This window comes from Cucurbita pepo, chromosome LG01, assembly GCF_002806865.2.
Source record: "Cucurbita pepo subsp. pepo cultivar mu-cu-16 chromosome LG01, ASM280686v2, whole genome shotgun sequence".
NCBI lineage: Eukaryota > Viridiplantae > Streptophyta > Magnoliopsida > Cucurbitales > Cucurbitaceae > Cucurbita > Cucurbita pepo.
In genome coordinates this window covers 12,692,498-12,714,339 of record NC_036638.1, presented here as the reverse complement: position 1 = coordinate 12,714,339, position 21,842 = coordinate 12,692,498, and the positions used below count along the sequence as shown (strand labels likewise).

Here is a 21,842-nt window from a genome sequence, read left to right as displayed (position 1 = left end):
TATACTCATAGACACAACTTGTCATACAATGCACAAGAGCGCGACTATAAGTCTATAATCGTGTGAATATCAAGTTGAGTTAAGGTCTCTTATTGACACTCTATGTATACGTGCGGAGTATTTTTCATCCTCAACAACTCAATAAAATTTTATGAGTCTACCCAAATACATTTCAATTAAAGTTTGCAATTATTATTGATTATGCGTTGGGATTAAAGCCTATCACAAATATATTGCTATCATTTATAGACTTATATTAAATATAGATTATACTTATGAAGTCTAATAACCATAAACATTGTCGATTATACCACGATCTCTTGTAATAGACTACAACCTTGATTTGATAAGGTTAACTATTCTCACACCTAGTTTTCTCATATTTTATGATAAATAGTTTTAAAAGTGAAGAAAATTGTCTGCACAAATTCTTTTATATACTCTCATGATCTCATTTTTTTAGGCTTTAAATTTTGGACCATAATTAAAAAGACAAAAGGGAAAGTAGATAAAGTAAAAAAAGTAAAATAAAACACGATACAATTTTGCAAACTTTTAAATAACCAACATTAAATTAAAAATAATCAAAATTTGATTACAAACGGACCGTATTCAAATTTAATTGTAAATGAGGAATGGGAGAGAAATACAAGTTCATATAAATGAAAAAAATGCTCGAGGTACGTAGACAGGAATGAAGTCTCGGGAGGACCTCCTTTACAATCATGCAGCTCTCGAGCACTCCCGCACATCAACAATCACATAGAAAAAAAAAATAGGATCGGTATAAAAATACTAAGTAAGCAATGTACTTGTAGACTTTGATATTGTTCTTATTCTAGTATATGATCATCATCGGTTTTTCTATAATTTTAAAAAAGTTGGATTAAAGTTTTTATTAATACAAAATAATATTAATGTATTATGAGAGTCGCTTATTGTTGTAATTTCTAAAATAATTAACCATTTCATATATAAATATATAAATATATATATATATATATATATATTAAAGTGAAAATGGGAAGAGAAAAACATGCATCCACGTGGCAAGTCCATAGTCCTTGTAGCGTTGGGTATATATACACATTTTAAAAATTTATTTGTAGTGCAATGTTGTTTTGAATTCTGCTTCTTGCTAATGTTGCGTCCTACTCCACTCTTAAGCTCCGCATCCATCCTCATTTTCCCTCCTCTTGCCCTACGCGACGCCAAACAACAAATGTTAACGCTAATTTCTCTCTCACAATCCAATCCTCTCAACTGCGGATTCTAATCTCTGAATCATTCCGACTCCGAATTTTCATTTTCCAGGTACGTCTTCTACTCATTTCCTTGCACTCAAACCACACTCTTCCGGCTGCGTTCTGTTCCATCTCCAACAATTTCATATCAATCTTCACGATATTTTGTATTCTGCCGGAGTGAGTTCCAATTGAAGTTGAGCCTACACGTTTTCCATTTTGGACTCTGCACCGATCTGCACTTTCCTTTCAATTGACGTCTTGTTCACAATGTGTGCATCTTAATTTGCGTTTTGAATGGAGCCCTAACATGTTTTATCCTATCATTTTGAATGAATTATTTGCTCTGGAAATGACTGGTTAGATCTTCTCTGTTCTCTGTTTTAGCATCTGAATCTTATCGTCCGCTATTTCTGTAAGTTTAATTCACCGATTCCTTGGAGAGTACTCTGTTTCGAAATATTAGGGACATGAGCCTGGACATTAATTCTACGTAGCCAATGAACACTTCAAAATGCTGATAGATCTTCTTTTCTCTGTGCATAAAATCGCCTTTGATTAGTTTATCAATTTTTATCAGAAATTTCAGGTTCTTTTCCTGACTCATGGAAGATCGCCAGGGCAAGAGGAGCTCCAAAGCGGCAATTATCAAAGGCCTAAACGCTACGGTTCGGCCGATCAAAATTCAGATGGACAATCACCTCGTAATCGGCGGAACCGGACACTATCACCAAGAAACAAACTCCAAAATTCCAACAATTCTTGATCGTTACGCCGAGAAGCATGACCGTTCAACACCGATCGTAAGTTACTTCCGCTCTCGATCTCCTGNGACCGGACACTATCACCAAGAAACAAACTCCAAAATTCCAACAATTCTTGATCGTTACGCCGAGAAGCATGAACGTTCAACACCGATCGTAAGTTACTTCCGCTCTCGATCTCCTGTGGTAGGAAAGTTACCATCCGTCGGCGACACATTTTCTACTCCGGTTGCGGACGTCATCAATGCCAACTACCGGTCCTCTATTATCAACCACTTCGCTAGCAGCACTTCCGGAAGCAGTAGCTTCGGTTCTCGGAGAGGAGGATCGTCTTTGTCGCCACTTTCGGCTATAGAGAATTTGGAAACGACACCTGTAAGGTCTCCACAAATTTATGGGACTCCATTGAAGGTCCATGAGGAAGTGATAGTAATGGATGAAATTTTGATCAGTTCGGTCCATGGAGGAGCGAAGACATTGAAGTCTGCCTTAGATTCCGGAAGCGGCGGTGGTTCATCGTTAAGCAAAAATCAATACAGAACGGACATTTGCCGCTCCTGGGAGGATTCTGGAAGCTGCCGCTTCGGCCACAAATGCCAGGTTAGTTATCTTGTCCCCACTGTAATGATACGATCTGAATAACTTCAATTTATATGCGGAGTATGCATACTTTTCTTCAAACAATTTTCTCAATCAGACGCGTTAAATTTTTGGGAAAAACATTGATCTGTAATAAATGGAGTTGGGTTTTGTAATTTGTATGTGCTATTTGCAGTTTGCACATGGAAAGGAGGAGCTTCGGCCTGTTCATTTACCTCTTAAAACCAAACCTAAGGTAAGGTACCATCGACGTGTGATGATTAAATGTAGTGCAAAATTTGTTGGAATAAAAAAAAAAAAGAAGTTAGATTTCGCATATTTCTTTGCTACTACAGTTTGGTGAACCATATTTGACGCATGGTCTCAAGTCCCGCAACAATCATTCACTAACAGGAATAGCTGCAACAACGCAATCGAACTCCCTCGATATCACCTTCAAAACTGAACTTAGCAGAAGAGGTCATTCAATAAATTCAATACACAACCTGAACACTGATTGGTCACCCGAAGATGATGACATTGAAGTTGTTGTCCCCGAAACAAAGTCCACAAGGGGAGATGTAGACCAACACATCCATGAGGTTCTTTATGGTTCCACCACTGAGAGAACCAAAAAGAGACTTCTAGTTTTTGTTCAACTTTGCTCATCCCAACAAGAAGAATAGGGAGGGCCAAAGTTTTTTCCATCTTAAACTCATTTCTCAGAAATGCATACACCACTTTGTTTTGAAACACTCATACTTAGCTTATGTGCACATGTGCATACTTTGCATGTGCATACTTTGATGTGTACGTGTTATTCTTCTAAGGAAAAGGTTGTGTTGCTACTTAGTTACAGTGTATTACCTATTAAGCCAAGAATTCAATTCTGACTGCCTTCCAAGAGATATTACTCTCGGCAAACAAAATGATCCTAAACCCATTCTCATTTCCATAAGACAACTTTTACATCCAAATTAATTACTGTATCTCGAGCGAAATCATTCATAATAGAAGAAACACAACACAATGATGATTATTATTGAGTGAGATTCTTTTCAAAATGATTTTGAATATAGGCCTCCGATATAAAACATTCCATTCCTCCATATGCAAGGAATTCCTTATTGCAACTTTTATATATACTCTACGAGTCGATAAGTCGGTCCATCACCAATTTCACAACGGCCGGGGCATCCACTGTGACCGCCACCTTCACGGTGGGTTTATCACACCATTCACTCACTTCACCAAACCTGGTTAGTTCCAATATTAACCACAATTACCTGATTGTTGTACAAAATACTGGTAAGCTGGGGAAATAGGTAACCCAAATACATTTACCTTTTCTTATTGTTGTACAAAATTGTGAGTCCTCTTGAGATGCCCGTTGTCTGGACTCGAACTACGCCCTCCGTGTACGTGAAAAGTGAGGGATCGACAGCCGCTAGCACAGTTGCTGGATCATGGAGGTAAACCCCTGCACGCATATTAGCAGCAGCAGTAGCAAACAAGTCAAACAATGTGCAGCTGAATCTGATGGCTTATTGTGGACGGACCCTATTTTATTCAGTAGCCTCACCTTTAGTTTCATATGCATACCTGTGGTAGGAGAAATAAATATCTAAAATTTTGCAGAGATACTTGGCAAATTTCCCATCTGATCTTCCCAATTTGTCACGATCCGCCTCTTAAATTGTTTTGTGAAACACGGCATACCCATATTCAAGGGGAAATAAACATGATTATATTGACTTATAAACACATCTAACCTTACTCATGTCCTCTACAAGCTGATTGACATTACTTACAGAACAAAACAAACTTATCACCAAAATATAGGCTGAAATGTTTCTATGTTCAAATCAACGCAAAATATGCAGAAGAGCATTAAAAAAGTTTATTACTTAACTCATCAGAATATACCATGAAATAAGATTACCTGTCATGATAACTTGATGTGTGACATTTAGCCCCACAACTAACACGTCTGCTCCACTTGTGAATACCATATCTGCAGCTTCAGGATCCCCAAATATCTATTTCTCCAGACTCAAGTATATATTAACTCAAAATCCATTGTTCATATGAAGCATATCATGATACTAATGGACTAGGAACAAATCAGTAAGTATTTCATAGACCAGCATTGAAAAAAAATATATATACATAGATTAACACCAAAAAAGGGCACACCAAGAAGCTGGGTCATGTTTAATCATTTCAAATAGTTCTTACCACAAATCTCTATTTACATCAAAGATTCTCTGGTTTCCTTTTTCCACAAACCCTATAAAGTAGTGGGGTATCTTATTCGATCCAAAGGATTTCAGCTTTCTTATTCGATCCCCCACCGCAAAGCACATAATAATGTTGGGTTTTTCTATTTTTCAGGAAGTTGAGAGTCCAAGAAACCTGGAGGCCTTGAAATAGAGACTCCCACATTTTCCTGCTTGAGAATCAATGAAAAAGTAGATGGTTCACATTTTCTTGTCCTTAAAAATAGAGACTAAGGTCTTCTTTTTGGAAGCCTTTCAGCCAAATCGAATCCCTCTATATAGGCCAATCAGACAATAATATTGACCTTTTTGAGACATAAATTTCCAAAAGGCAGACAAAAAGCTCTTTTGCATGTACCTGCTAGTTCCTTGCACCAAGCTTAACTAAAATTTCGGCCATATCCAAATTCAACTCACTTTCAGTTATTGAAGTTCCTTTAAGCTGCTTCAATAATTCACAAAACCCCCCACCCTCTTCACCTCTAAGATTTTCCTTTAACAAGTAAGTATTCTCCACAATTTGGAATAATTCTCTTGAGATTCAGAAACAGACAACTCTATTTGGTGAAATCTCAAAAACTTTATAGTCTATTCTCTTTGCTATTTTCATCTCTACCTGTTCCCAAAATCTATTCTTCTCCAAATATTCCATTTTAACTTTCATGACCTCTTTCCCTTCCCTACAGTTCATTGTTTCTGTAATCAAATATAAAACACTCATAAAGTTTAGGTGTAAAAGTAAACATTTATGGAGGATGGATAAACATTTAGCTTTCTACCAAGGATTTTAGATATTTTGTTAGATTTAAATGTACGAAAGCAAAAATGAATTTTGTTTCCTGGCATTATAAAGCCCTCTGTTTTAAAGCGGTAGATTCAAATCCACAAAACCTCTTTGATACATAAAAGTAGGATACACAAGATAGAGAAGTGCAGTTTCAAGCTTAAAAATGGTGACAGGGGAAGCAGGCAATGAACTCACAAGAGTTGTTGTCGCATTAAAAGAGTGAAGCAACTTACATTGGCTTCTGCTGCAGGATTTACATTTCCATTCACGAAAAATGCACCACCAAGAATAATAATCTTCCCAATTTTCTTTGGAAATCCGGGATCCAATTGCAAAGCCTATATCAACCTTATGTGGGTAAATTGTAGTGAAGTAATGTGAAAAATACATTTTTACTAGGAATTTAGAATCAGACCAGTGCAATATTTGTTAGTGGTCCTAGAGCCACAACTGTTACTTCTCCAGGGTAAAGATTTGCCTGTTCAACAAGAAAAGCAGCTGCCGACTGGTCTATCGGCTTCCCATTTGGAGGTGGAAAATTTTGGTTGCCAAGTCCATCGGCCCCATGGACAAAATCAGCAACACGAAGTTTTGTACCTTTCTTCATACGAATAACATATCAAGTTAACAAACATTACAAACAAAAAGGACAAAAGAGAAAACATTCAGACGTCAATGAGTTACATTTTTGTATAGACATCTCGCATATATGAGAAAGAGAATTCTAATAGGTGTTGCATTAGCTAATTAATGAGGCAAATATCATGTTGAAAACAATACAATAATATTCTAACCATAAATATGGATTCCAAAGGCTTTTACAGATTAAATACATAAAATTTCCACCTACAAAGGGTACGAAGAGCCAACATTTATCTCAAAATGTCAATGAAACTATCAAATTTCTGAAGTTTAAAATCTTCCAGTATTCCTCACCCCCATGAATATGTCCATAAATTTGGTATTTCCACATTCACATCAAAGTAGACAAATTTTGAAAACAACATTCACAACCTTAGCTATTTGGACGCCACAGAGTTTTCTTGGAAGCTTTTAGTGTTGAACCAAAAGAGTGGAGAATCAGTAGATGTTAGACAAAGCCCCTTGACAGAAGAAAGTCCTATTCAAACAATCAAATTCAAAACTCTACTAAACAAGTAGAGCACATGATACGAGAGGCAGTGGATGTAAGATAATGAGTTTACAGTTATTGTGACATGCGATCCTTCAGCCACTGGGATGTCAGTCCTACCAGCAATCTCCAACTGATGAACCAACAAAAATTAAGATGAGATAAGCAAAGGGGAACCAAAAGAGTAAGAGAAAGAAAAACAATAAGCAAAGGGGAACCAAAAGAGTAAGAGAAAGAAAAACAATAAGCAAAGGGGAACCAAAAGAGTAAGAGAAAGAAAAACAATAAGCAAAGGGGAACCAAAAGAGTAAGAGAAAGAAAAACAATAAGCAAAGGGGAACCAAAAGAGTAAGAGAAAGAAAAACAATAAGCAAAGGGGAACCAAAAGAGTAAGAGAAAGAAAAACAATAAGCAAAGGGGAACCAAAAGAGTAAGAGAAAGAAAAACAATAAGCAAAGGGGAACCAAAAGAGTAAGAGAAAGAAAAACAATAAGCAAAGGGGAACCAAAAGAGTAAGAGAAAGAAAAACAATAAGCAAAGGGGAACCAAAAGAGTAAGAGAAAGAAAAACAATAAGCAAAGGGGAACCAAAAGAGTAAGAGAAAGAAAAACAATAGATGAACAATATTAAGCAAAGGTATGATTCTTATGTATTCATAAGTGACTCACCAGATGCAAGGCATTTCTTGTGGAAAGAGTAGTATAAACATTCCCAAAAATAGTGGTTAGTCCAAGCACATCCAACTCTGGGGATTGTAAAGCCAGAAAAATGGCCATAGCATCATCTACAGATATATAACTAACTTCATCAGTAAAGTACTCTGCCCCAACCAGATGGACTTGAAAAATCGATTCAATTAGGATCGAAATGAATAGAGATAGAGCAATTTAGGTCTGTGTTAAACATAATCGATGAGAAAAAAGAAATGAAAAAAAATTACCGATGCCAGGGTCAGTGTCGATGATAGTCTTCTTGCGGGAATCGGCCATGGATTTTGAGAAGAGAAGAAGGCTAATGTGGATCGGGGCGTGAAGAAAGAGAAGAAGGGATCAAGATGAGAAGGATGAGATGGTTAACATTTTGTTGTCAGGATCTTCCCTAATTAAATATTGTAACCATCAAGATGAGAAGGATGATCTCCTCGAAATTCAGTGGAAAAGTGAAAAGGAAAGCGAAAAGCTGATGGCCTTTTCGTGTTCACCCGCCATTGTAGAAAGGGTGGAATTCCACTACTACCACCACCAGATATGAACACAAGATTCATTCTCCAATCAAAATGCAACACCTAGGTTAGGACATAATATATAATATATTTACATTATTTGAATGTCTTTCCTAATTTTTAATGTTTTAGGGCTCTTAGTTGAATTTTGAGATATTCGGATCCAAAAAGAAGAAAAATCTCTTAGATGAATTTATATGAAGGCTAATGTTACCTAGATGTGAATGATGTATAGGATTGTGTCATAAGAATAATTTAAGATGAAAACTGACCTCATACATATTGTGTGTTTATTTACATCAGGTTCCTCCTCCATTTATGATGATGAGTATGGACACATACACTATGATGATGCATCATCATGTCTTCTATGATGTTCGAGAGTTTTTCCAAATTCTATACACTCATGATTTGATTTGAATTTTTCATGTGAAGGCATGTGAGTGTGAGAATCCTATACAATAAATTTGTATAAAACTACACCATAAAATACTTAATCTTTCGTTATAAATTTGTTAATTAAGAAGTGTAACGATCCGCTTTTTGAGGGACTCGAGCCAAGGATCCTTACTCAATGATGTTGAAATAAGAAAAATTGGTAAAATTTAAAACTTTTAAACACATGCATTTTGAAATTTAATAAAAATAATTTTTTTTTTTTTTTTTTTTTTTTTAAAAAAAANACAAAAATACACTACCATAAGATCAAACTATTTAAAATGCATCAAATACAGGATTTAAAGGTAAGTACAAGGGACTACATTCTCAAATGTGATGGGACTCTCTATAACCAACCGCCCAGATGTGCCTCCGACGACCGCTACGTCAAACTTCACCAAAAAAGTAAGTTGAAGTAGTAGAAATGAGTATATAAAATATACTTAGTAATTAGTTTGTTGGTAACTTACTAAAAGTCTCCAAGGGCACAAATCATATATCATAAAACATCATATGCCAGTTATATGGTTATCTGGACCCCCGACAATCGAGTCGGGTTTACGATGAGGGGCTAGTTGGCGAACCCCTATCGTCCCGGTATAACAGCATAAATCACATATGGAAATAGTGACATAGCATATCAATCTAACATGGGTACCTAGTCGTAAATTCATTTGTTTAACTCTTGCATACGCGTTTTAGTAAACATACATAATGACATTCGACCTGTGCCATCTCAGCTCGTCCTATCCTCAAACTTGTATAATCACTTTCGTATAACATGTAATAAAGAAATGCTCCCAATTTCGATCACATCATAGCTCAACAGTTTATTTATCGATAAACGTGCATCTTTACATTTAACGTACTGTTACATACATCAAACCAACTCATTTCATGCTCAAGTTTCGATGACATGCTTCTCATATTCTACTTTCATACATATTATGAGCATAACTAAATCTAAATATTCTACTTTCATACATATTATGAGCATAACTAAATCTAAAGTTCCAAACTGCCACTTAGTTGGGAATGCGTGACACTTTTTGCTGGGGTTCAGGTCTTCCAAAAAGTCCCAAATTCCATCAAACTCCTCAGCTAAATTAAGTCCGGAAAATGGCTCGAAAAACGGACTCGGAGAGGGTTAAAAACCATAAAAAGAGGAAGAGTAAAAAAAATTGGCCTTTGACTGGTCAACGCTGAGTCAGCTGACCATTCATGTGACCCTTGCGCGTGTATATATATATATATATATATATATTTATTTATTTATTTATTTATTTATCTTTTTTCCTTTTCTTTTCCTTTTTTTTCTTTTTTTTTTTTCCCTCGAGAGTCTTCCTTCTCCGTCGTCCATGTTGTCACTTCCAAATTTACTCTCGTACTCTTCGTCTCTGCTCCTCCCAACATTGTGCTCCAGACCCTCGGGTATGAGTGCCTCAAACGACATAGTTCCGCCGCCAGCGGTGTCGTCGGTGGGGTTATTATTTGCAGCAATCGAGTTGTTCTTCACCTAAGGTAAATCGGCTACGATTCGAGCGCCACCGCTTCCTCCACCGCCGCCGTCGAGGAAACCCCCAAAACTCATCGATCAAACCTTCCTAACACTTTTTTTTCTTCTTCTTCCTCTGTCTTTGAATTAGTCCAAATAAAATATTCTAATTAGTTAATATTTAGAGAATATATTAGTTAAGAATATATATTAATATTTTGGATAGTATATTTTATTTTATTTTTAAGATTTAGTTAGTTTATATTTTTTATTTGTAAGTATTAGTTGGTATTGATAAACGTTGGGAATATAATGAAGATTGGATCCCAATTATATTTTCTCATTCTTAAGTTTCTATTGTTTGGCTGAGTAATAATATTTTCAGATTTATTCACAATTTTGAGTGGTAGATATTGTGTCATATTCTTCTTCTTCCAGTTGCTACCGTTATGTGGGTTCATCCCGAAGTTAACAAAGAACTTAGCCCAAAAGTTCTCCCTCTCAAAAACACAATAGCGACCACTACAGACTCAAAGATGATGAGACTCAACAACTCTTGCAGGTGGAGATTTGCCTTTTGATTTGCCTTTTAATTTCCATGAGTGCAAATGACTTTTGTAGCCAATTAATAAATTGTTTATTAGAGAATTAGTGGTACTCAAAATGAAAAATATAATTATAGGGATAAAACGAACTTGTGACCCGGGTGTAATTATGAACAACTCATAAGACAAGTCACTTGCTTATAATGTTTATACTCATAGACACAACTTGTCCAAAAATGCATAGGAGTTCGACTATAAATCGGATTTATAATGGAGTGATCTATAATTAATTAAAAATTTTAGTTAATTAACTATGTCATTAGAATTCCATACTAGTTTAATAACCCTAAAAGGAAATAGTTGAAAGATAATTTTTGAAATGTTAACCTTTCTTTTATTGTCACTAATTAATATTCTGTTGTTCAAAATTTACTTTTTACAATAATCTTTTTTAATATTACGACTCAAAACTTCATTTGAAATAGGGTTTTCAAAGATAATATCGGACGGCACGGGTGTGTCGGTATTGTGCCTCAGCCCGCATGTTAGATGTTGCTACATACACCCGCTATCCGGCACGATATCTATAAATGACATGGCATGGGCACGGGAGGGCCAATGCCTTGATAGAACTTGAATGGATGGATGTTCTAGAAGTCCCAATAAAATGAGCGATACAAGGGCCCGTTCTCGATGGCATGACCGAGTGAGTTGTGATGGCCGATGCCACCCCAAGACTCGGGATGGCGTCAAGACATATGGACCATGTCGATGGAGATCGAGATGACAAGACGAGACGCGATAGTGCATTGAGAGATCTTGATATGAACCAAGAGACATCATTCATACAATATACTTCAATGAAGATGTGAAGAAAATGTTGTCAAAATTATCAAAAGAGGTTGCAATTCATGTCACATTGAAGAGGAATGAAGTTTGATGGTTATAAATTTTGGGTGGGTTACAATTTAGAGTAATTTAGAGTTATTGTATTTTAAGACATTTTATTTACTTTAGGTTACATTTACATAAGGGCTAATTAGGACCATTAAGTATGAATGTTACGATTTTTGGAATGACTTTAATAGTTTCATTTTGAGGCTATATAAAGCCATGTATGTTTATTTGTGAGCAGACTTGGAAAATATAGAAAGAAGCATTTGTGCTTTTCTTTAGCCAATGGCTAAGTTTCTTTGCAATTCCATGTAGTTTAGATTGCATGTAGAATCATTCAAGCTCGACATGATCAATCTTGCTGGAGTGATTCGAATCTCAAACAAGTGTTTGAGATATTTGATCAACAAGAATCATTGAAGCTAGACATGATCGATCTGCTTCTAGAGTGATTCGAATCTCAAACAAAGTGTTTTTGGCTTGAGATATTCGATCAACAAGATTTTAATCGACCCAGAGTTCAAAATTCAATCTTTGCTCTATTCAAAATTTTGAGAGGTGAGATTGAGAGCTTGATTTGTGTAAATGAATCTCAAACAATGACTAAGTTTTTTTGCAATTCTATGTAGTTTAGGTTGCATGTAGAATCATTCAAGCTCGACATGATCAATCTTGCTTGTGGAGTGATTCGAATCTCAAACAAGTGTTTGAAATATTTGATCAACAAGAATCATTCAAGCTAGACATGATCGATCTTCTTTCTATATTTTCCAAGTCTGCTCACAAATACAACATACATGGCTTTATATAGCCTCAAAATGAAACTATTAAAGGCATTCCAAAAGTTGTAACATTCGTACTTAATGGCCATAGTTAGCCATTATGTAAATGTAACCTAAAGTAAATAAAATGTCTTAAAATACAATAACTCTAAATTACCCCAATTGAAAGCATCTTCTAAAATATGCAATAATTGCATGGTGGGAAAACAACATAGGGATGCATTTCCAAAGAGAAGTTTATGGAGAGTAACACAAAGACTGCAACTAGTGTACATGCAAGACATTTGTGGACCCATCAAGCCTCCTTCCAATAGTAAGAAGAGGTATTTTATAAGTTTTATTGATGATTACAGCCGCAAGGTATGGATATATTTTCTTATTGAAAAGTCTGAAGCCTTTACAATCTTCAAGAATTTCAAAAATCTTGTTGAGAAAGAGACTAAAGATTTTATTCGTTGTTTACGCACAGACAAGGGTGGAGAGTTCACCTCTCATGAGTTCAACAATTTTTGCAAAACTAATGGTATCAGTAGACAACTTATTGCAGCCTACACTCCCCAACAAAATAGTGTAGCTGAGCGCAAGAACAGAACAATTATGTGTTCTTACTTAGTGATGGAGCGGTGTCTTGGTTCTCTAAAAAATAACCTGTAGTTACGTTGTCCACCATTGAAGCAGAATTTGTGGTAGCCGCGTCTTCCTCCCACTTCCACTAAGGTACATTCAGTGGTGATAACAACCCTGCAAGTCATTGTTTCAGTGTCTCTATCGGATAACAAGTCAAACATCAAATCACAAATTTTGTTACGTCCCTCTTCATTCTCTACCATCAATAGTCACCCTTCAAATCTAATACATCTTTGTATTTTTATGATGAAATGCATAGGGATGTATCATGGACTTTAGTCCAAGTTTCCTTTAGGACCTTCTTGTCATGATCGTACTTTTCTAACTGTGCGGTATCGTGATCTTTGACACACTCACGACAAGTCTTGAGAGAAACCGAAACTCTATATTCAATTTTTTGCCTGATATTGTAGTTTCATTGGGCCTTAGGTAAGGTTTGTCTTTGTCAACCGAACATCACTTGTGCGGAATCCAAACTTATTCGGCACACACGTTACCTACGCGTGCATGGTCAATCATTTGCAACACAACCGACTTGCCTCTACATTAGAAAAGTCTACCATGACATTTACTTATCGTGGAACCAACCCATACAATAGTGATGTTGGAAAGCTTGTAACACAACCTTGTGTTGGCACTGCATTTCAGCAAGCTCTTTTGATATGAACCAAGAGACATCAATCATACAATATACTTCAATGAAGATGTGAAGAAAAGGTTGTCAAAATTATCAAAAGATGTTTCAATTCTGCTACATTGAAGAAGAATAAAGTTTGATTGTTGTAAATTCTGGGTGGGTTACAATTTTGACAATGGAGAGTTATTGTATTTTTAGGTTACATTTACATAATGGCTCATTATGCAACCTCTTTTGATAATTTTGACAACATTTTCTTCACATCTTCATTGAAGTATATTGTATGAATGATGTCTCTTGGTTCATATCATCTTTACTGGCCACCTTTATGTGGCAACATTGCTTTGACACTTCTTTGGTCCTGCTGCATGTTCACTTCTCTTTGCTCATGTCTAGCTAGTTCTCACTTTTCGAGCTGATGTTGGACTTGATCCTCTTGTGAAACCACCCACCTGTGCTTGCACTTTGGAGCATATTCATGGGCTGAATAACCCATTCACTCGGGTCTTCCCCCGCTCAAACTTGGTTGCCTCTCTACAGCAAGATCGTCCCCCATAAGAACTTGTGTTGTGCTCAACTTTGCATTGGGTCGATGCTCGTCTTGTCTTGACCCTCGACTTCTCTGCTTGCAACTACTTATACTATTCCACTAATGCGAGGGTTTTTTTGGAAGACATTCGACCAGATGTGTCCTCTGTTTCATCTCTTGCCCACATCAGCACCCCAATACCTTGGAAAATGAGCTTGGTCTTGCTTGATGCGTAGATCGCCATGTTTGTACTTTTTCAAACGTGCGGCATTGTGATCTTAACACGCTCAGGACAAGCCTCGAAGGGAACTCAATCCTCATACTCTTTTTTTGCATGACTTTGTGGCTTCATTGGACCTTAGGCGGGATTTGTCTTTGTGAACCGAACATCACTTGTGTAGAATCCAAGCTTGTTTGACCACACACGTCGCCTGCGCGTGTCTTTCAATCATCTGTGTTTAACCCATTAAGAAACCGTGCATAAGAGCCTCTATGTCCTCATCGAGATCAAGTCGATCCATCCGTGTATCCATCTCCTTGTAATAATCCTCCACAGGTTTGCGTCCTTGTTTCAATGCTTGAAGCTTTTGCGCCATGTCCCATTGAATATTGTGGAATAAAATGCTTCTTCATGGACTCTTTCCACTCGTACCATGAATCAATTGTTGCTTCAAGATTTCTTCTCCTACTTGACATCAATTTATCCCACCAAATTTGAGCATATTGTTTGAATTGAGCAATGCATAAGCAACACCTTCCTTTCATCACTCAAAACTGTGCACCCAATTGAGAATAGGAAATTGGGTAAATTCATGGAATGGCAGAAAAAGGAAAAAGAAACAACAGAACTGAGAAAGTAGGTTTGAGGTTGGAAGTATTTTCCTGATTTGCCTCTCCAAACCCCAAACCCAGAGAATTGATCGCTTCCTTCCAGATGGCCCCACCAACCACTACTACTACATCCTTCTTCCAATTTTGTCAAAACCAAATAAGGGAAATGAGATGGTGGGAGTGTGGAAAGGGTGAGGGATATGTTGGGTTAGTGTGGAACAAGGGAAATCAAAATAATGAACAGAGGCATGACATGATTTGATGTAATCACATCATCTTCAAATCATACCAAATTCATAAACCTATTTTAACTTCCATTTCTGTGCTCCTCCTTTTCCCACTTTTCCCATCATCTACACTTCCCCCGTTTCTATTTATTTATTCAATTCATTTTTTTTTTATGATTTGATAACAGCTCCATCACTTCTTAAAAGAGGTTACATCATTTCTACACATTACACTATGCATAAACAAGAAACATAAAGATTCTTACTTAATTAACATAGGGCGTAGGGAGAATGGGGTAGTTTAGTTTTTATGTCAGTTGCTTTGTTTTCGATAAATGTGCCAAAAAGATTCTTACTCACTCTTTTAATATATTTGTCCAATAATTGTTATAAAACAAATCTTTCCATATCATAAACAAAAGGTGACGGAAGATTTGTGTATATTCATTGAAAATTGTTAATAACATTATATATAAATGTAACAATGAAAACGGTAGCGTTGACGTGAATTAGAAGGAAAAGAAAAAAAAAAAAAAGAAAAGAAAAAGAAGAGGGACAGGGGGTGGGAACCTTGGAAGACACACTCCCCGTTGTCTTTCCAGAGGCGGCAACTTGCATCTTTCCTCAACCCCACTTCACTTTCCAATTCACTGAATCCACCCCTCTCTCTGTTTTTTTTGTTTTTTTTTAAATTAAGATTTCATATTGAGGAGAATTTAAATAATTAAGCCCAGCCCCCAGAAGATTGCTCCATCTTCCATCTGGATCTCTGTTTTCCTTTCCTTCTCCGCCCAATTTTGGGTTCCTTCCTAAATGAGTCTTGGACTTCCGGACACCGACACCCCAGGGGTTCCCAATCCCGACGACTTCATGAGCATGCAGCATCACCACCACAACCACCACAACCACCACAATCTCAACCCCCACCCACACCATTATTACTTTCTCCACGCCGCGGATTCCAAACCCGCCTTCCCTTCTTCCTCCAATGCCACTCCCTCTGACGCAGCCCCCCAGGAGCAGCGCATGCTGGAGTACACGCGGTCACTATCTCAGGGGACGGCGAGGCGACTGGTGCCCGCGGCCACGTATTTGGCGGTGCTGGTGTGCCTGGCGGCGTCGTTGTTGATCCTTCCGTTGATTCTACCGCCGTTGCCGGCGCCGCCGTTGATGCTGCTGTTGCTTCTTCCCATTGGTATTTTGGGAATGCTGATGGTGTTGGCGTTTATGCCTTCGAATGACGCCAAGGATATTAGTTCCTCTCATACGTATATGTAATCTAAATCTCTCCTTCAATTTTGTATCTCTCTGTTTTTGTTCAGCTACAGAATTAAGGGTTCTTTCATTACTTGGAAATCATATAATTTTAGACAATAAAACTGAGTCCCAAATCCATTCTAAATCTCTCCTTCTTCCCTTTTCTTTCTTTTGTTTCTCACCCCTTCAATTTTCCCTCTTTTATTTCATTTTTCAATAACATATTACATTTCAATAACCCTCTCAACACTAGTCTTTATTTATTGTGTTAAACGGTAAGTGAAAGCCCTCATATTTACTTAATACGCCACTTGCCACTTCCTCATATTTGCTCCATCTTAATTTTTTTTCTTTCATTCAAAATTTTATTACAAATTTTCTTTCTAATTAAATGCTAATGTATCTCTATATGCTTTGTTTTATATCAAACATCAAATTTTCTACTTAACCAACTATAAATAGAAGAGTTTCAGCCTCCTATCACAATATCCAACACAAAAAAAAAATATATATATACATATAAAAAATATATGTCAACGGGTTGATCTTTAGGTCTCCTATCACAATATCCAACACAAAAGATTATAGTCGATTATATTATTAATATATATCAAGATCAAAAGTATAGTCGATTATATTATTAATATATGTCAAGATCAAAAGATTAGAGTCGATTGTATTATTAATATATGTCAACATCAGTCGAACCACATTTAAATAAGATTTCTTTGGACTTTGCATGTGCTGACTAATGACTCCAATTGCATTCTCAAATCCCTTTAGTTAGTTCAGGTAGATCTTTTAGTTCAACTCTTCACGTAAAAAAACAAACATTCCATACGTACATCTGGTATAATTTCCTATTTTTACTTGACGCAAGTGCTAGTGGGATCTGTATGATAGTGATCTTCGCCATTGGACTAATTATTTCAACATAGTCTAGTCCATATTTGTTGAGAGGACCTTCAAATAACAGGCTAAGTCTTGTATCTCTCAATTAATTTATCTGATTGACGCTTTATTTTGCTGACCCATTTTCGAGAGATGAGTTTGACATCTCCCAGTCTTGGCATTAGTTCCAAGATTTAATTTTGCTCTAGGGCTATGATTTATTCCTTCATCGCCTTCTGCCAAGTTGAATTTTGTGATGCATATTCATATGTCTCTCGCTCTTTAACTTTGTCTTCTATAATAGTTATGTTGACATACTTAGGATTTGACTTTCAAATTATTTCTGATCGTCTAAGCTATTAACTTGTCATTTCCTTTTCATTGAATTCACTTTGTTTAGTTACTTCTTGCTCACAAACATCAATCTCATTTGGATCTTCAAACACATCAACACTTGACTGAATGTGTGTAGTTTGCTCCCCATCTTTTGTTGGAGAACTTCTTCGATGTTGTTCAAGTCTGGAAAGACTTTCTTCTCTAAGAACCACCACTCTTCAGTTACACAACTCTAATCGCCAATTAGGTGGTTTGAGCATCCGAAATCAATGACCCAATCATTCTCATAATCTGGATGCTCTCCATCATCACCATGAGTGTTATTCGTCTTCTTCTGGTACATAGTACTTGTGCATCTCATTCATCCTCCATGAAGAAATTTTTCTTAGACTAACCATCTTTAGATTTGTAGCCATTTTTCCACATTTGTTGCAAATATCTTTGAATATTTTCTCTTGAGGAACTCTTGTTACGTTTTTTGTGAGCTCTCCAAGGTTGTGTAGTTTCTTAATGATTTTTTCTTTTGTCACCATTTTTATATCCACCTTTGGTGGACAGCTTATTGTTGTTCAAACTATCATTAGTGTAGAGTGCTTCTTCTTCCTCCCTCAATGTGATACCTTATGAGTCAATAAGTTTAACTTAGCAAAATAAGTTAGTAACCCGCAGCAATTTTAGTATAATTGTCAATAATTATTAACGTGAACAAGTTTAGCACAAAATTGTAAGTGTTTTTCATTAGAATTGTCAGTAGTTGTTAATTTGGGGGAGAAAGTTTAGAATGTTTTCCTATAAATAGTTTTGAGATGTACAACAACCAAAAAAAATTGAAAAAAAATTGAAAAGCATAGTGCTTGGGTTCAAAGAAACCTTCCGTAGCATTCTTATTTCTACTTCAGTTATTTGGTTGGGTGTACTTGATCAAGGGTCATATTCACCATAACCTTCTATTTGCTTTGCCATGGTTTCTTGATTGGCTAGAAAATTTTAAAACTCTATAGATGATGATTTGAGTCGATTATTCTTGTAAAGTAACAAAAACTTCTATACTCTAGCTGTAATTCATGGATGTTCTTTTTCATTCAAGCTTCTCCAATGACAAACTCCAAATCTAGTTTAGTAATTTCCCAACATATCGACTTGACCCTGTGGAAATATTGAGCAATCGTCATGTAACGTTGTGAGATTGACAACAACTCATTCTCCAGAACTTATAGTTTCACGTCATTCATCTTTGAGAAAAATGTCACGAACATGTCCTATGCTTCTTTCGGTCTCTTGTTGATAATGCAACCCTAATCCTCAGCCCAGCGATCAAAGCTTTTGTGGAAGCAAGAACCTTGAATCAATGAAATTAATACTTTCTTATACAAAATTCGGACAACCAAGAGATAAGACTAGAATTAGATTACCACTTAAAGATCAAAGATCTAGATGTAGGATTTGAAACCTTGTTCTAAATTTAGTTACTCCACAATCGAACTTGATAAAGGCTTGATTGAATGATTCCGATGCAATTTACACCAGAATTGGTTGAACCTCAGAAATAGCAAAGAATTGGTTGAAACTTAGAAATGTCAAAGCTGATGCTCAAATTTATGAGGATAAAAGTCTCACTTTGAGATTTCAATTTGATTCCTTCCATGGATCTGTCTTTTAATAATAGCTTGTAGGTATTCATAGTCTCTCCACAAAATAAACTTTCAATCCTTCAAATGCCGAGTTAGTGGCCATAATTTAATCCCTACTTTCAATGCTTCAAATGCTTAAGTTAGTGGCATAATTTAATTCTGATCCCTCGAATATTAGGAAAGGAGTCAATTTAAGAAATAAATTCCACATTTTCGCCCATTACAAAATTTAAAATAATAAATAAAGTTTTCTAACAACTTATCAAATTAGTTGGTAACACAAGAAATAATGGTTGAACCGAGCCTATCCAATGTTATAGAAGAAGAATGAAGGTTTGTTGAATTTTCTTGGCCTTGGATCGTATAATAGGTCCAATTGGAACATTTGGAACATCGTGATCCTTATCATCAATAGGTCCAGTTGGAACATTTGGAACACCGTGATCCTTATCACTTGTCATCTCGAATTTGCTCTAAAATCTCTTCTTCGGTTATGGTCTTCAAGAAAAAAGTTGCCTTGTCTGCTTTGATTCTCCATTTACGCAAGGTACCATTAGCATCCTCCTCGGTTGACATAGTTTTGCTTCCGCCAACAACCTCCCAAGGATTTTGTCCTTATAGATAGGACATCATGCATATTGTAAATGTGTTGTAATTGTTGTTGTTGAGTTTCTTGATTGCTCTGACAAATTGGAGATCACTCATTGTGTTGACAATACCTTAGTAATGCCAAACAAACTTTTTTGATACAAAACTAGTAGAGTCACAAACTACTCACAACACAAAGAAACTCATTCACTAATAATGTTAAGAAATCGTTTCTAATGTAAAAGATAAAGACAAATCTGCAATCATAGAGCATATTAGGAATTCCAAAAGAGACTCAACAACCTATACCAACTTCGCTTTAATACTAGATTGTTGAACACAACTCTCTTATGGGAAACACTCACACTTTTATTAATACCAATCAAGAAGAGATTATAAGACATTTGGTAAAAACTACTCCAGTTTACTTTACTTGAGATTGTTTGGGATGAAAAACTTAATAGGGTGGAGGGGTATTTACAGTAGAGGCTAGATGATTTATCATAAAATATCTAAATATTTGTTCATAAACTACCTAAATCATTTTCCTAAAATATTAGGCCATAGGTTCATACAATTATTGGGTTTGATACTATTGAACTAGTGATAATCTTTTAACATGAATTCCATTCCAGCATACCTGAAGTTTATGGAACGATTTCAATGTTGGCAACTATCTTTATAATGTCATAGAGAATGTTGTAGCAAGTCTTTTCTAACTCTAGCTCATTTAACAAGGTCAAATCTTCTCTACTTTCATAAAGTTTTTCTTCTTAGGACTCGGTTCTCGATTCTGACTCTAGCTCTTTTAATGAGATCAAATTTTCTCTTCTTTCACAAAGATTTTCTTCGTATGACTCGATCACAAAACCAAGGTTGATGAGAAACTCTCAGAAAGAAATCCACAAATAAATTAGAATAGAAGAAATGTTGAAATGTAAAAGCTCAAAAAAGAAAAAAACAAATCCTATTTAGGCCTAAAAGCAAAGGTTCGCTTCAATTTAACCTTTCAAAAAGGAAAGATGTTGCATGCAGCCCAAGGAAGATTTCCTTCTCCACATCGTGATCGACACCCAGTTTACACAGCTAAGTTAACCGATGTATTCTTGTTGTAGCATCAACCACTCAATTTTTATGCAACAGCATAGTTGTTCGATGTACGCTCGCAACATTTTTGACATTTTTGTTGTGGTTCTTCTACGTTGGACACAACACAACCGCAAGGATAAAAAACTTTAGGTAATTACTTGTGTAGTCTTAAGTCACTCCTCATAATCGATTTAACAAGATCGTGACATCAACATTGTTTCAACTCTTCACTCAATAGCCACTTCTTCACTCAATAGTCACTCAAGTGGCGCTTTTCCACCATGTAACAGAACCCTCCTCAAGATTGAGTGTTTTGTGGGCGCTTTTCCACCAGAAGGGTATTTCGCCTTTTTAACATATGAGTGGCACAATGAAGCTAGTAGCCAGCATGGCAGTTCATGTAGTAGAAAGCTGTCTCAACAACCTCGAGCTATAGATCTATCGTTTTGCCATCGAACAAAGAGGGTTATGCTTCTAAAAATCTCTCAGGTAATGAGGCACAACTTTCATACCCTTATTATGTCGGGGGCTACATCTAAGCTACTGGTTGGACACTAGAGCCTATAACAGTTGTCTTGTCTGAGCTTGAGTCTCTAGGGTGGACTAGGGTGGACTGTTAGTTTGTTTAATCTTGTATTTTAATCTTTGTGGATAATAGCAAGGAAAGTTAGTGTAGGTTATTAACAGTTGTTGCGTAGGTTATTAGCAGTTAGTTTTTTTTTTCTTCTGTCTACATATGTGTACAACAAGTTGAAGAAGAAAATAGAAGTTGTGATAAGATAAGGAATCAATACAAGGGGAATAAGATTCGGATTACCTTGTTGATCGAATATCTCAAGGCAAGAACATTGTTTGAGATTCAAATCACTCCACAAGCAAGATCGATCATGTCTAGCTTGAATGATTCTTGTTGATCAAATATCTCAACGCAAGAACACTTGCTTGAGATTCGAATCACTCCACAAGCAAGATTGATCATGTCGAGCTTGAATGATTCTACATGCAATCTAAACTACATAGAATTGCAAAGAAACTTAG

At 36.2% G+C, this 21,842-nt stretch overlaps 3 protein-coding genes across 5 annotated transcripts; 2 read left to right on the top strand and 1 right to left on the bottom strand.

Moving 5' to 3' along the window:
• The first annotated feature begins 1,090 nt into the window (after positions 1 to 1,090).
• LOC111797287 (mRNA decay activator protein ZFP36L2-like) lies at positions 1,091 to 3,439 on the top strand. Of its 3 annotated transcripts, none has more exons than XM_023680272.1 (5): positions 1,091 to 1,314; positions 1,834 to 1,959; positions 2,077 to 2,608; positions 2,784 to 2,843; positions 2,944 to 3,439. In XM_023680272.1, the coding sequence occupies exons 2-5, from the start codon at positions 1,850 to 1,852 to the stop codon at positions 3,271 to 3,273; spliced, it is 1,032 nt and encodes a 343-aa protein (XP_023536040.1). In that variant the 5' UTR covers positions 1,091 to 1,314; positions 1,834 to 1,849; the 3' UTR covers positions 3,274 to 3,439. The 3 variants fall into 3 exon arrangements, with proteins under 3 accessions (XP_023536040.1, XP_023536047.1, XP_023536031.1); XM_023680279.1 differs by having other exon boundaries at positions 1,825 to 1,959; positions 3,002 to 3,439; XM_023680263.1 differs by having other exon boundaries at positions 1,825 to 1,959.
• Positions 3,440 to 3,516: 77 nt separating this feature from the next.
• LOC111797308 (probable uridine nucleosidase 2) lies at positions 3,517 to 8,027 on the bottom strand. Its single transcript, XM_023680290.1, has 9 exons — positions 7,726 to 8,027; positions 7,454 to 7,569; positions 6,859 to 6,918; positions 6,069 to 6,254; positions 5,887 to 5,991; positions 4,530 to 4,626; positions 4,170 to 4,277; positions 3,932 to 4,067; positions 3,517 to 3,843 (listed from the first exon to the last, which is right to left on the bottom strand). Exons 1-9 carry the CDS (start codon positions 7,772 to 7,774, stop codon positions 3,735 to 3,737), a joined length of 966 nt encoding a protein of 321 aa, XP_023536058.1. The 5' UTR covers positions 7,775 to 8,027; the 3' UTR covers positions 3,517 to 3,734.
• A 7,731-nt stretch (positions 8,028 to 15,758) lies between these two features.
• On the top strand, positions 15,759 to 16,386 carry LOC111778514 (ARGOS-like protein). Its single transcript, XM_023658399.1, has one exon. It carries the CDS (start codon positions 15,826 to 15,828, stop codon positions 16,288 to 16,290), a length of 465 nt encoding a protein of 154 aa, XP_023514167.1. The 5' UTR covers positions 15,759 to 15,825; the 3' UTR covers positions 16,291 to 16,386.
• The last annotated feature ends 5,456 nt before the right edge of the window (positions 16,387 to 21,842 follow it).